This window comes from Coloeus monedula (genome assembly GCF_965178545.1).
Source record: "Coloeus monedula genome assembly, chromosome: 9".
NCBI lineage: Eukaryota > Metazoa > Chordata > Aves > Passeriformes > Corvidae > Coloeus > Coloeus monedula.
This window is the reverse complement of record NC_138789.1, coordinates 23,021,261-23,033,554: the sequence shown is the minus strand read 5'-3', so window position 1 is coordinate 23,033,554 and position 12,294 is coordinate 23,021,261. Positions and strand designations below refer to the sequence as shown.

At 39.2% G+C, this 12,294-nt stretch overlaps 1 protein-coding gene across 7 annotated transcripts in view; it reads right to left on the bottom strand.

Annotated features, from left to right (window-relative positions):
* MAST2 (microtubule associated serine/threonine kinase 2) overlaps positions 1 to 12,294 on the bottom strand; it is a 188,646-nt gene that overhangs the window by 87,036 nt on the left and 89,316 nt on the right. For 3 of the 7 annotated variants that reach the window (XM_082287515.1, XM_082287517.1, XM_082287516.1), the window contains one exon: positions 11,645 to 11,851. The exons of 3 other annotated variants lie outside the window; for them this stretch is intronic. In XM_082287515.1, the coding sequence (XP_082143641.1) occupies positions 11,645 to 11,851 (207 nt within the window). The remainder of the gene's footprint in view (positions 1 to 11,644; positions 11,852 to 12,294) is intronic. One more of the 7 variants, XM_082287518.1, reaches the window with a different exon arrangement.

The window sequence follows — 12,294 nt, the reverse complement described above, 5'->3', positions numbered from 1 at the left end:
CATTTTGCAAGTAAATCCAAATTCTTTGGAGAAGATACATCCTATCTCTATAAAGAGCATATTGACTTTATTTTAAACTTTAAATTGTATGTCCAACAAGCACAGAAAATTATTCTACTGATGCCTTTTCCTGGTCTTAAAATCAAGAATCAAACATGGTTAGAATGGGAAAAGGGATTTTACCTTGGTTTTTATTTTAAGGATCCTTAGGTGCACACGTCCAGGTCAAATGCACCGAAATGCACACCCCCATTATAGGTTTTACTAATTACATAGCTATCAAAAATTCCCCAATGAGAGGCTCGAGTGAGCCCCCCCCTCCCCAAGGAGCCTTCTCCTGGCTGGTTCTATCTTAGTTTACAGAATGTGTTCTGGAGAGGACCTTGGGGTCTGGGGCACACTGATCCCTAGCTACAAAGCTTGTAAAATGTTTAGTCTCTCAGCTTGACAAACAAGTCCAAGAATGTAGGCAAAAAGCACTAAGAATACAGAAGCTGTAAAAAAAGGTGCAACGGGTATAAAAGAAAAGGCAAAAAATCTTCATGGCATCACTACTATAATTCAGCATAAGCTAACGCAGGTGAAGAGTTATCTGCTCTGTATCACCATACAGTGAAAAGTGTGTAAGGTGCAAAAACTGCAGCAGAAAACTTTGGTTGGTCTTTCAATAGAGAGAAAGGAGAAAGTTCTTCCTTTATGCTTAAAAAAAAAAAAAAAAAAAAAAAAAAAAAAAAAAAGGAAGGCTCCTTTAAAAAAAAAATTACATGGGAGACATGTTTTGAGCTATTTGGGGCATCATTATTATTTGAACAGTGACCTACGCAAGTGAAGAACAGACTGTCTTTGAGCCGCCTGCAATCGCAAGACTCGTAAGTAACAGTCTGACAGAAAACATTAGGTTGAATGTATCTTCAAGATTCACTTTTCTATCATTTTCTAGGTTATAAAACCAGAGATTTCTTCCTTTTGGGGCAGAAACCACCAAGTCACCACCCCAAAACTAAAGAGTAATTCTCTTTTACTACAGTGGCTCCCATGGATTTCAACTGCTATCTCTGTATAAAAGGGCTACCAAAGACATATCTACATGAGATTAAAAAAAGAGCTGATGGCCAAGGGCTTTGGGGGTGAAGAACAACTAAACTTCCCTCTGGTGTGCCTTCCCTATGCAGGGAACATCCTAGTGACTGCACTGGTTAATGATTCAAAGGATCAGAAACGTTTACTGGAGCAGCTATCAGGCACTGCACCTGCATGGAAGCTGCCAACTCCTCATGTAACTTTAATCGAGCACAGTTACTGAACTAACAGGGGTTGCCATCCTAGTGGACAGCCCGAAATGCTATCTAATGCACTACAATATCACTGCACAGTTAAGCACAAGCAACTGCTCTGATTTCAGTCTAAAACAACTCTCACAAAATTGTACTCATTCAGATAGAGAAGATGCCAACTACAGCTCCATCATCACAATTCGTATCTTCTAAGTGAAAACACTACTAGTGATAAGAAGTGAGTAGTGCTAAAACACAAAGTTAACTGTGCCCCAAATCCTATGAATATATAATAAGAAATATTCTTCTTTGTATTTTTATTTACAAAAATATCACTTATTAGTATGTTAATATTCCACATAACGCTGTCCTTTCCCAAGTAACAGTAGTAAGACGTTCGGCAACTCCAATATAACATAAGCTTAACATCATTTCAAACTCACAGACTTGACAATTGGGCTCAGATGCCATGGAAAGGTCAATTATCCTCTTTAAATAAGTTACTAGTTCTAGCGTTCTTTCCTTAGCCCTGCCTTCTTCATGTGCTATTCAAATGTCAGTTGTCCAATTTAATCAAATGTAACCTCCATATGTGATTCAAATGCCATAAAAATTGAGAAATGTTATTTGAAAAACAACAATATTGAAAATCAGATCTGAAAATGTCACTTCCTATTTACACAGAAATCTTCTAATGTTTTATCCAAAATGTTGTTAAGGATATTCAATAGCACTTGCAAGAAACACAGTACCACAGAGTGCTGCTGTAACCCCAACATCCTCATCCAAAGGTTCTCCCTCCTCTTCATCAGCCAAAATTTATCCAAAGGAAAACATAGATTGAGCCTCCTCTTGCCACCATAGCATCTCCTCATCTGTGTCATGTATTATTTATCCCAAAGCACTTAAAGCTTCCTTTTTAACCTGTAATACAGTCTTAATGAATTCACTGTGCGACTGGATTTGCGAACAGGAAGATAACTTAATCTCTTCTCCTGCCACTCCAGCCTGTAGCAGCCTCTCCATGAAGAAGTACAGCACTTCAGCTCTTTGCAGAATTTTTCCACCTCTGACTCCCTGTACTTGAGTAACACCACCAGGCTATAGCTAATTCTCCTGTAACATAGGTTTTGTATATATCCCAAAGAGCTGTAGCACACAGTCCTTGACACACATGGTCCACAACCATTCCAACAAAACTATGTCAGCAAAGCAGATTTGAAAAAGCAGGTGTTATTCCCCCCATTTTACAGAGAAGCTACAGGGCAGAGCTTAAAGGACAAATTAGGGTAAGAGCAGCAGCAAAGGTGGCTGGTAGACTTTGTGTCTTTGCAGGGAGTAAGGACTGAAGAAGAAATACCAGTGGATGGCTAAAACTAAACCAAGACAACAGGCAAGTAATTAAGGTAAAATGAACAAAGCAAACAACAAAGAGAGGGAACTGAGCTGTATTTCAGTGGGTGAATTAGAGGGCTTTGAGTTACTCAGCTCTCAATTACTGGCTCACAAAAGCAAAAAGGGCTCCCCTCATCTATGCAAGCCCACAAACCCCCAGCGCGCATCCCAGGGCAGCAGCCTGTGCAGACGCTGTGCCAAGGATCACCATGGTGCCCCCGGGCTCAGGGCACACGTGGCGAGCAGCGAGCAGGGAGTGCTGTCACCTGTTCCACAGCACATTACTCAGAAGACCAAATCAAGCCTGAACTCAGAAACAAGCTCTGGCATCTGATTTTTTTCTCAGTATAATTCAGGTTGTTTGCTCCAACCCAAATCTCCGGTGCAGGACGTTCCACTCCACAGCTTGTTTCCTCTCTCCCTGGTTAACACACTTAGGCTCAGCTGAAATGTTAAGGATATTGTAAAGCCCTTGCATTTACCACAGCTTTTCTGAGACAAAAAGCTTATTTTGTAGGATGTTGGCTAAGAAGAGTTATTCTGGGAGCAAGGGGAATGCTAATGTAATGAACAGACGAAGAGGATGAATTTTACATTTTCAAGCATAAATTCTTAATGAAGTTAGAGCATGGGATAAGAATAGACTTTACAAAATAAGCATGGTACAGAAGAGACATGAGAAATCAAAACCATGCTTGGGAAACATCAGGGGTGCTAGTAGACACACACACACACAAAAAGGATTAAAAGTTTATCTAGTTTTAAGGCAGATTACATCCTTATTTGGACATGAATTTTTAACAGAAATTGGCCCCTATTTTAGCCATTCCTCTGGAATACTATGAACCTTCACAGCAAAAGCTTAGCTTTTAATCTTAAAGTCTGGGAAAACTGTGATAAGATATCATCAACTGTCAGGCAAACAAACTGCTCCAGGTTGTGAACCTCAGAAAAATATTTAACATAAAACCAGATCCAACATAAGCCTGGACCACATATTTTTAAATAACTACAGATTGATACAACTCGATCACTGTTCTACAGTAATTCTGAGAAACCCACAAAGGTGATGCATTACAAAACCAAGGTTTCCTAAAATACACATATTATTTAGAAGGTCTTGAATGAAGACATTTATTTTATATATGACTTCTAACGTGTGTCTACCTATATATAAGTGGAGACATAAATGTTAGAAAACAGATGCAGATTTAATGAATTAAGATAAATTGACTCAAACTGAATTCTCAGCTTTGAAATAAAGTACAGAATGGACAGATATGGAACTCTTAATGATTTCTGCAGTCTCCAGAGAAACACTCACGTTGAAATACTAAAACCAAAATTTATCAGTTTGCAATACTAAATCTTACTATACTCTACTGTAACATTAAAAATGGCACAAATAAATCTAAATAATCTAGCTAGAAACAAAAATATATAACAAAATTACTTGGTTTTAAAATAAATTACTTTCATAACCAATCTCACCAATGACCTTTTAAGCCATCTCATATGCAAAGAAAAAGAGAAAGTGTTGATAAATGGGAATATTCATCTTGTATTTATTTTCTTTTCTTCCAAATTTTTGTTAGATGTAGCATTATATAGATTTTACAGATGAGAAAAAGAAAAGAAAAAAAAATAATATTTAAGAAAAAATATAAGCAATTTTTAAAAATATTTTGTAACAAACATTTTCTGCACTATTAAAATGCAGCCAGTAAGAAAAGCAAATCTTATTTCCAGCTGGCCAAAGTATTTAGTACAACACACAGGCTTCTAAACAAACACAGGAGCAGAGAGAGCACAGATCACGCGTGCAAACCAACACCACCTGCGTGTCCGGAGAACACCCTTCCTACAGAGAAAGCACAACTCCGAAACCAAGAAATACTTCTCCCATTAGCGACCACTTACAAGAGCACGATGTAAAACACCGACTGCGGCGTCCGGCGGCCGAGTCTGCAGCTGCCCTTGTTTTTGACAAGAAGGGGGAAGTTGCAGAAGCGACAGGTCCCAGTTTTGTGATCCATCTTGCCACGAGCGGAGGCTGCGCGCACTCAGCCATGGGGCGCAGGCCGGGACACGTCGCCACGGGCTGCTCCTCCATGCCAAAGACAAACGCAGCTCTAATCAACTGCATTTTGCTCAAACTAACTGCAAGTTCTCTGCAAGGGCAATGCAGACACTCGTGACTTTAAAGGAACACTCCTGGTCAATATTTGTGGGTTGATTCACTCGGAAAATTGGACGTTTAATGATTCTGGAATCTTCCAGTCTCTCGGAAGCAGAATGGGCAAGCAGCTGCATTAAATTGAAGTGTGGAGAAAAGCTAATAGGGACTTTGACAAGATTTCTTTATGTGGAAAATTTTGCCCTAAAAATTTTCTGAGAATTATAAGTTGACCTTTTCTGCGATTTTAAATTTCTCATCTGCTCACAAATAAAAGTGAGTATCTCAGGAACAGAAACAGAAATGTAATAAAAGTGTACAAAAATAATATTCACCCCTTCTCAGGCAAGCTATAACCCAAACACACATTATCACTTCTACTTGTGCAGCATGTCTTTGATGAGAATCAAAAGAACTACTTCCAAAAATGGCTTGTTTAGTGTTTATATAAATAAATGCCCATCTCAGCCCAGAGATGTGACAATGCAATTCTCAGTGCACAGCAAGTCTTTCCCAGACGGCTGGATCAATAACATCCCTGCGCTAAAGACCTAAAGGTCTGAAGAAAGGAAAGGACAGGGAGAACAGGAAGGAAACAAAAGCACAAAGAGCTCTTTCACCACAACAAAGATTACGGTTTGAAGATTTTATTTTAGAACATTAATAATTCATAATGACAGTGTAATGTAAACTAGGTTAGAAGATTATGCTCTCAAGTACCACACAAGGGATTGAATGACAGAATAATAACAACTAGCCAAAGTAGCAAAATTTCAGGAAATAAATGAGGGGAAGAGAGAACTTATAAAAGAAGCATATTTGAGATGAATGAACAAAAACAGGAATAGAGAGATGCTGAAGAAAAGAGGAGCACAGATGCAGCCTGTAGAAACAGAGCACGAGTGGGTCCATTTACAGCAGATGAAGCTCTGCAGGCCCTCTGGCATGGTAGTTATGAATATTCAAACAAGAGCATAAATTTGAGACAAAAGTTCACCATAGCTCAGGATAGTGAGACACAGCTGAAATGGGACACCATTCCAAAAATTGGTGAAAAGTTACCCAGAGATCCTCTTTCCTTCTTTACATTCTGAACTATCCTTAAGTTTCCAGGTTAATATTGATCCACTAAATGGTTTATCTAACTAAATTAAAACTGTAACACTTGTCTTCAAAAAGCAATTTTTTAAGGAAACGCAGTGGAGAGGAACCTGCTGCTCATGGGCAGGAACAGTCTTGGGCTGACACACACAGCTGTGTAAAATAACCTCTGTTTTCCCCCAGCTCCACACTGTGAAGGTGACACCAGGAACTTGCTGTTAGTACATCTTTACTATTAGTACTTCAGCACAGGACATTAAGGGGGCCCTTTGCACACTCACTGATTTTCCAAATTAAAACTAAAAATAGCCCCTGGTTGCCTCATAGTGCAATTAAAAACAAATCTTGGATAATGCATGGCACTGTCTATCAACAATAATAAACATATGACTGCCTGGTTAAGAATTTGTATTTCTTTCTCAGAACTATTCCCTTGCCAGGAAACTTTCAGTGCTCTGGTTGTTTCTGTATCTGTATTCAAGATCAAAAGGTCCTTGAAGGAGAGACTACTTGGAAAGAAAAATTTTATGGAGAACTGAGCATACCACTGTCGTTTGAGGAACTCACTGTTATTTGAGGATAAGGACAGAAAAAGAAAGGCTTCAATATAGAAAAACCAGTTAAGAACCTTCTGAGATCCGTTGCTGACTTGTCCCAACCATCCCGAACTCTAAACAGGGCAGGGGTAGTAAATGAGTCAGCTCATACACAGGTGCACCAGCAGATCACATCCTTCAAACATGATTCCACAGAAAAACCAGTTATGAATGATAACCTTATATGGTTTATAGGTGAAATGGCCAACAAACAGTAGAGCCCTCCAACTTCTAAAGTCACAAGTACAAGCTCCCCTCTGGGAGCCTCCAATTTCCCAGGTCAAACCACCAGGTTATGATTTACAAGTGGTCCCAGGGAAGGCAGCCAAATGGCGAGCCTGGAAGGAGACAAGAATTCACACCTCGGGCTCCAAACCCCAGGGTTTAACTCTTCTGCTACTGCAGCTCCAGGCAGGATGCAGGGATTTTTTCATTTATATAATGCCTTCACATGAAAAAATTACACCATTCATGTCACCATGCCTCAATATTCCCAACCATACTAAAGTAAACAAACAGCTTCCCATCAGTCCAAGACACACAAGAAGTTATCTGAGCCTGTCACATTTCAGGTATCACCAGTGTGTCCCTCCCATGTAGTTTCTTAGATGGGAAAAACGACTCCCAAGAATAATAACCAGTACAAAAGAAAAGGAATAAGGAAAAAAATTTCCATTAAAAAAGAAATTAATTCTGGGAAACTCATTCATTCAATGTGAGATGTAGATTAGGATTCAGTTGCCAAAAGCTTACCTACTCAAAATTCATCATTTCACATTATGCATAATGATATATCCACAAAGTTGTTCTGTTTCTCATTATTCTTGAATTGCTGATCTACACTGTTTCCAAAAGTGACATTATGCTGTCTTGCAGTCAACTCTGACCAATTATTTAGCACATTTAAGAAAGCAGAACCTGTACCAAATTAAGCACTAAACCAGGAGGATAACACTTACTGCAAAACCAGAACAATTTCCAAACGTCATTCAAACTGAATACAGGCCTCTTCATTAATCCTCCAACATTTGTCAGAGGAATTTCTAACTAAAAAAAAACCAAACTCTTAAAACCTGTATCATATCAAGTGACTTTACACTAAGCAAAATTTAAGCAAACATAGGAAACCATCAACAACTTTTGATAAGCCTTGAGGTATTTCAAAATAAAGAAACTTATCAAGGCTGAATTCTGAAATGTTTTTGATCTTCCCTAAAAATAAGGAACTTCTTTTTACAGCTGCTGCCCTGATTTTGTAAAATATATGCAGTCTTCAAAACCCAAACCACAGGTGATCTGGGGATGTGTGTGGCAAGAATACATCCTTATTCTATGGAAGGGATTTCTGCATCTGCCTGGAAGCAGCAGGACTGGAGTTACAACACTCTCATCGAGGCACACCAGCCATCCTCATTCACAAGAAAAAGAGCCACGGTCTAACAGGAGACCCATTCCAAGAAGGTGGATGCCTCCATCCCCACCCTTTAGTGAGGGTTTGCTGACCAGCACCCTGCAAATCTGGAAAGCCCACTGGATTCACTGCAATCGAGCAGACTCGCCCAGGACACTGCCCACCCAACCTCACTCATACACCCAAACAAGCCATAGCTCTAAATATAGGTCTCCCCTCATCCATTGCAACAGCTTGTACAAAAAAGGCTTTAAATACAGGCAGGCAACCCTCCAGGACATTTGCTGAATGCCTATGTATAATATATTCTTGTTACTTACCACAGTTATTGATTAAAGGCTTGTTTCCTAGAATAGGCTTTTTATGTAAATAAATTAATATATTCTTAAATTTTATCACAGATGTCCATAAAATCCTAATTATATAAAACTCATAATGTTGTAATTACACACTGATCAAGTAATTATGTAGTGTGCTTAAAGACTATTTTGGAGCAACATTAGGTTTCTCATTTTGTTTTGCTTAAATAAGACAGCAAGGGTCTGGTCACCATCACATCCACAAATGGTGACCAGATTTTGTACAGCCTAAGAAAAAATTCTATTAAACTATTCTGCAAAGCTATAAAAAAAATTAATAGCTATTTCCAATAGACTTCATTAAAGCTAAAATTTCCAAGGGAAAACATTCCTATAAAAATAACCTCCACCATACATCCCTATAAGAACATGTTCCACAACTGGCATGAATTCATGAAATTGAAATAGCATGAGAAAATGCCCCTTGAATGATCCAGCTGAAGCCAACTCTTCCCTTGGTTTGGTAGGAAATTGAAGCAAATTTCCACTGAGACTTCACCTCAGCTGCAGCGCTCAGAGATGCCAGAAAAACAGCACCTGAACACTTTTATCCTTCTTACCACAAACAAATGAAACTGTTTCCAGAATTACTAAAAACGTCTCATATCTTGCTGAGGGTGTTACACAGAATGTAACATTTTCTGGAACGGGGGTAATTGCACTCTCCTTTAATCTCACGGTTCATCACTTCCAAGTTAGAACAATCAATTCATGACATCTCTTAAGCAACTCGAGATCAAAAAATGTTGTAAATTCATATTTTGATTAAATTAAAGGACAAATATGAGTGCACAAAGATCTGCCAGCTCATAAAGAGGACCAGCTGTGAAACATGGCCTCATTTTCTTCTTCAGTAATTTGACTTTCCTGTTACCCCCACAAGAGTGCAAGCCAGATTCCAAAGACAAGACTCAGCACTTGTTCAACTGTGGACATAATTCTCTTTTCTTCCTAAAGATGTATGACCTTAATTCCAACCCACATTTCCATCAACTATAGCAGTCTTATTCCACCTGTTATCAATTTGTTTTTATTGTAATCAGACCATATTTCCTTTTACTCTTTTGAAAGGTTTACATTATTTTCATTTGTTAAAAAGTTATGTATAAAATATTTTCAATCTTAATTAGATTAATTCTTTCAGAAGCCATGAACTTCCATGCCATCTGTCTTGACATCAGATGCACCAACAGTCGTTCATCTGTTGACATAAAATTATCAATGGCACCACGAAACATAGGGAAGGAGGGAAAATCTGTGCAAATTCTTGCAAATGCAATACACCAAAGGTAAAAAGTAAGGAAGATTTAACGTGAAGGCACAAGTTTTTCTTGTTACATTTTCCAGCAGTTCCCTGCATAGCCATGGAAATGAATCACTGCCTGGCTAACCTGAGGTGTTAAGCTGAGTAGATCAATGACAGTGGTGACTTGCCAAGATGAACCTTTGCTCTAAGCAAGCAGGAATGGCTATCACTGGCACCGTAACCAAGTAAACAAAACAACAACAAAGAAAGACAGGATAAAACAGGATCAAGAGCTGCACAGGTGAAAGCAACAACGACGAAAATAAAAACTTATTATAGTCGACCAAAGCTCTTTCACAGAACCATGTAACTGTGAATCATCAACCATTCAGTATTTGAAGAGCAGATGGCTGGAAGGTCCCCATATGGGAAAAATATTATTATCAAGGAGTCCATAGTAACAGTGGAACAAAGCTTGCCATTAAGACTTTTATATGAACTGTTTTAAAGAGAAAATTATTCACTGACCCATGTCAGAACCCTGAAAATTGAAAGTTTCTCAGAGGAAGAAAAAGCAGTAAGTACCAAAAAGGCTTTTGAAAATAATCAATAATCATCAGCTCTCATCTCCAAAAAGTCTCAGTTGACTTTAACAATAATCTAATCTTGATATTAATTGCCACTTACCAGTCTGTTAATTAGCCCCAAGGCTAAACCGTATTTAATCAAGTTTAATCACCCTTGTTTAAAGGAACATTACCCAATACCAGCCTTTAAATAATAAAAATTCATTTAAAATTAGATTGATGGCAATGACATTGAAACATTAGGAGACTGCTCTGTAGCTGCTGTCCTTCACTTTCCCCAGCTGCTGCCAAAGTGAGCACCTTATTAAGAATTGTCACCAATTGCTGCCCAACGTGCAGGGAAAGCGGCAGATGCTGGGCAAGCCTCTCTCCATGGCCATGCACAACAAGAACAGACACATGCAACGTCCCTCTCCCCTGCTGACAACCTGATTTCCACTCAACAGATGTCATATACATTACTCTGCATTAGAGGGGCAGAAACCTAAAATAGTTCAACATTTTCTGGTTAGTCCTACTAGAGCTGGCCAGCAAGAGCAACCTCCCTCTGAAATAACATCTAGATTCAGGGGCTATTGCATTACCACCTGATGAGTAACTGAAATTTGACCAGCCACATCCACCCTGCAGCATGTGAACTTCAAAACCAGCCCTTTGGTGCTATGTTGGCTCAAGTTTTAAGTAGGTACCACTGAGCTCTGGTTTCATAATCGCACACGCAAAGATCTCCAGCGTGTGTGAGCCTTTGCCTGGGACTGTTCCCCTTAGAGTTGGTGAAATTTCCTCTTAGTGAAGAGGCTGAAGGTTTGCACTGGGGTTGCTGATGACTGTGCTTGTCCCACAAGAGCACAATGAGGAGCAAGAGCTAATCCTGAAGGGAGAATGTATCAGTTGAGCTGTTAAGTGCTTTAATACAGAGTTGGTTTGGGCTATTTTTGGTTTAGAAACTCTTGTATCCTTCACCCAAGCCAGCTAACAACAGGCTTGATTCTACTCCTTATCCTTTGCATACCCTGTGCTTGGAGACTTCAGCCTGCCAGCCTCTGCAAGAAAGCAGAGTGGATTTCCAGTGAATAGAACAGGGTGTAGTATTTAGCACAGACCCACGGTTTAGACAGGGGTTTTTAAGGACCCCACTCCAGGCTGTTTTAAGTTGGTTTTCGTGACACCAGACATGCCTACGAGGGCTCCTCTGCTGCACAGTACAAGCTGCACATGTGCTAACACAATGTACCACCAGGAACTGGCAGGCACACACCATCAGACAGGTTTCCATTCCTTAATCCATTTTATCTACATAGGGCGTACACACGAACTACAAAAAATTTGTCTCAATAAGCAACATCAACTTGAACACTAAATGGCTGGAAGTAAGTTGTGACTAGGAAGCTGTTTCTTTCTGTTAGATGTTATTCTCTTGAACTGTAAAGTTGTTAATTTCATAGATGGTTATGCCAACACCAAACTGTTAGAAACTCCTAGTTGATACCTCTCCTTACCTCCACTGGAAAGGATGGCTGTAGCACGGACTAGATGGATTGCTCTGGGCTTGTGAGTTCAGGTAAAATACTAGAGGAGAAGTGACAAGTGCACAGTCAGCACTAAAAGGGAATTTAAGATGCTGCAGACCTGGAGCAGATGTAGGAGAGAACATGTGCTGATGAACATCATTTCCTCGGCAGTGGGAGTACAAAGTAGAGGAGATTCTGACAAGGTACCACAGTAGAAAAAAAAAATCAGGGTCAGTATCACAACTTCTGTTTCAATAAAGAAAAAAAAGATAATTCCAAAATACAAGTTATATCTTCTAAACAAATGCAATAAACTAAGTGGTCAAAAGTCATTCCCTTCTATTATCATCCAAACCAAAATGTATTTTTCAGTCAATTTAATATCTATTCAATGTTATTTTTCCACTACAAAAATCCTCCAGTCTGGAATTATCCAAATCCCTTCTTGCAGTGATTTCTAGGCTTTCTGGAATACACAACGTTGTCAATCTCTAATCTAAAACATTTAATTGAGAAAAAAAGAGCAAATTGATAACGGCACCAGCAGCAAAACATAGACCATTTGTATCACTGCCTTCACAATTTGGGAGCCATGGTTCCATGCCACTGTGGCAATAACCGAAACACGCAACTGTGAA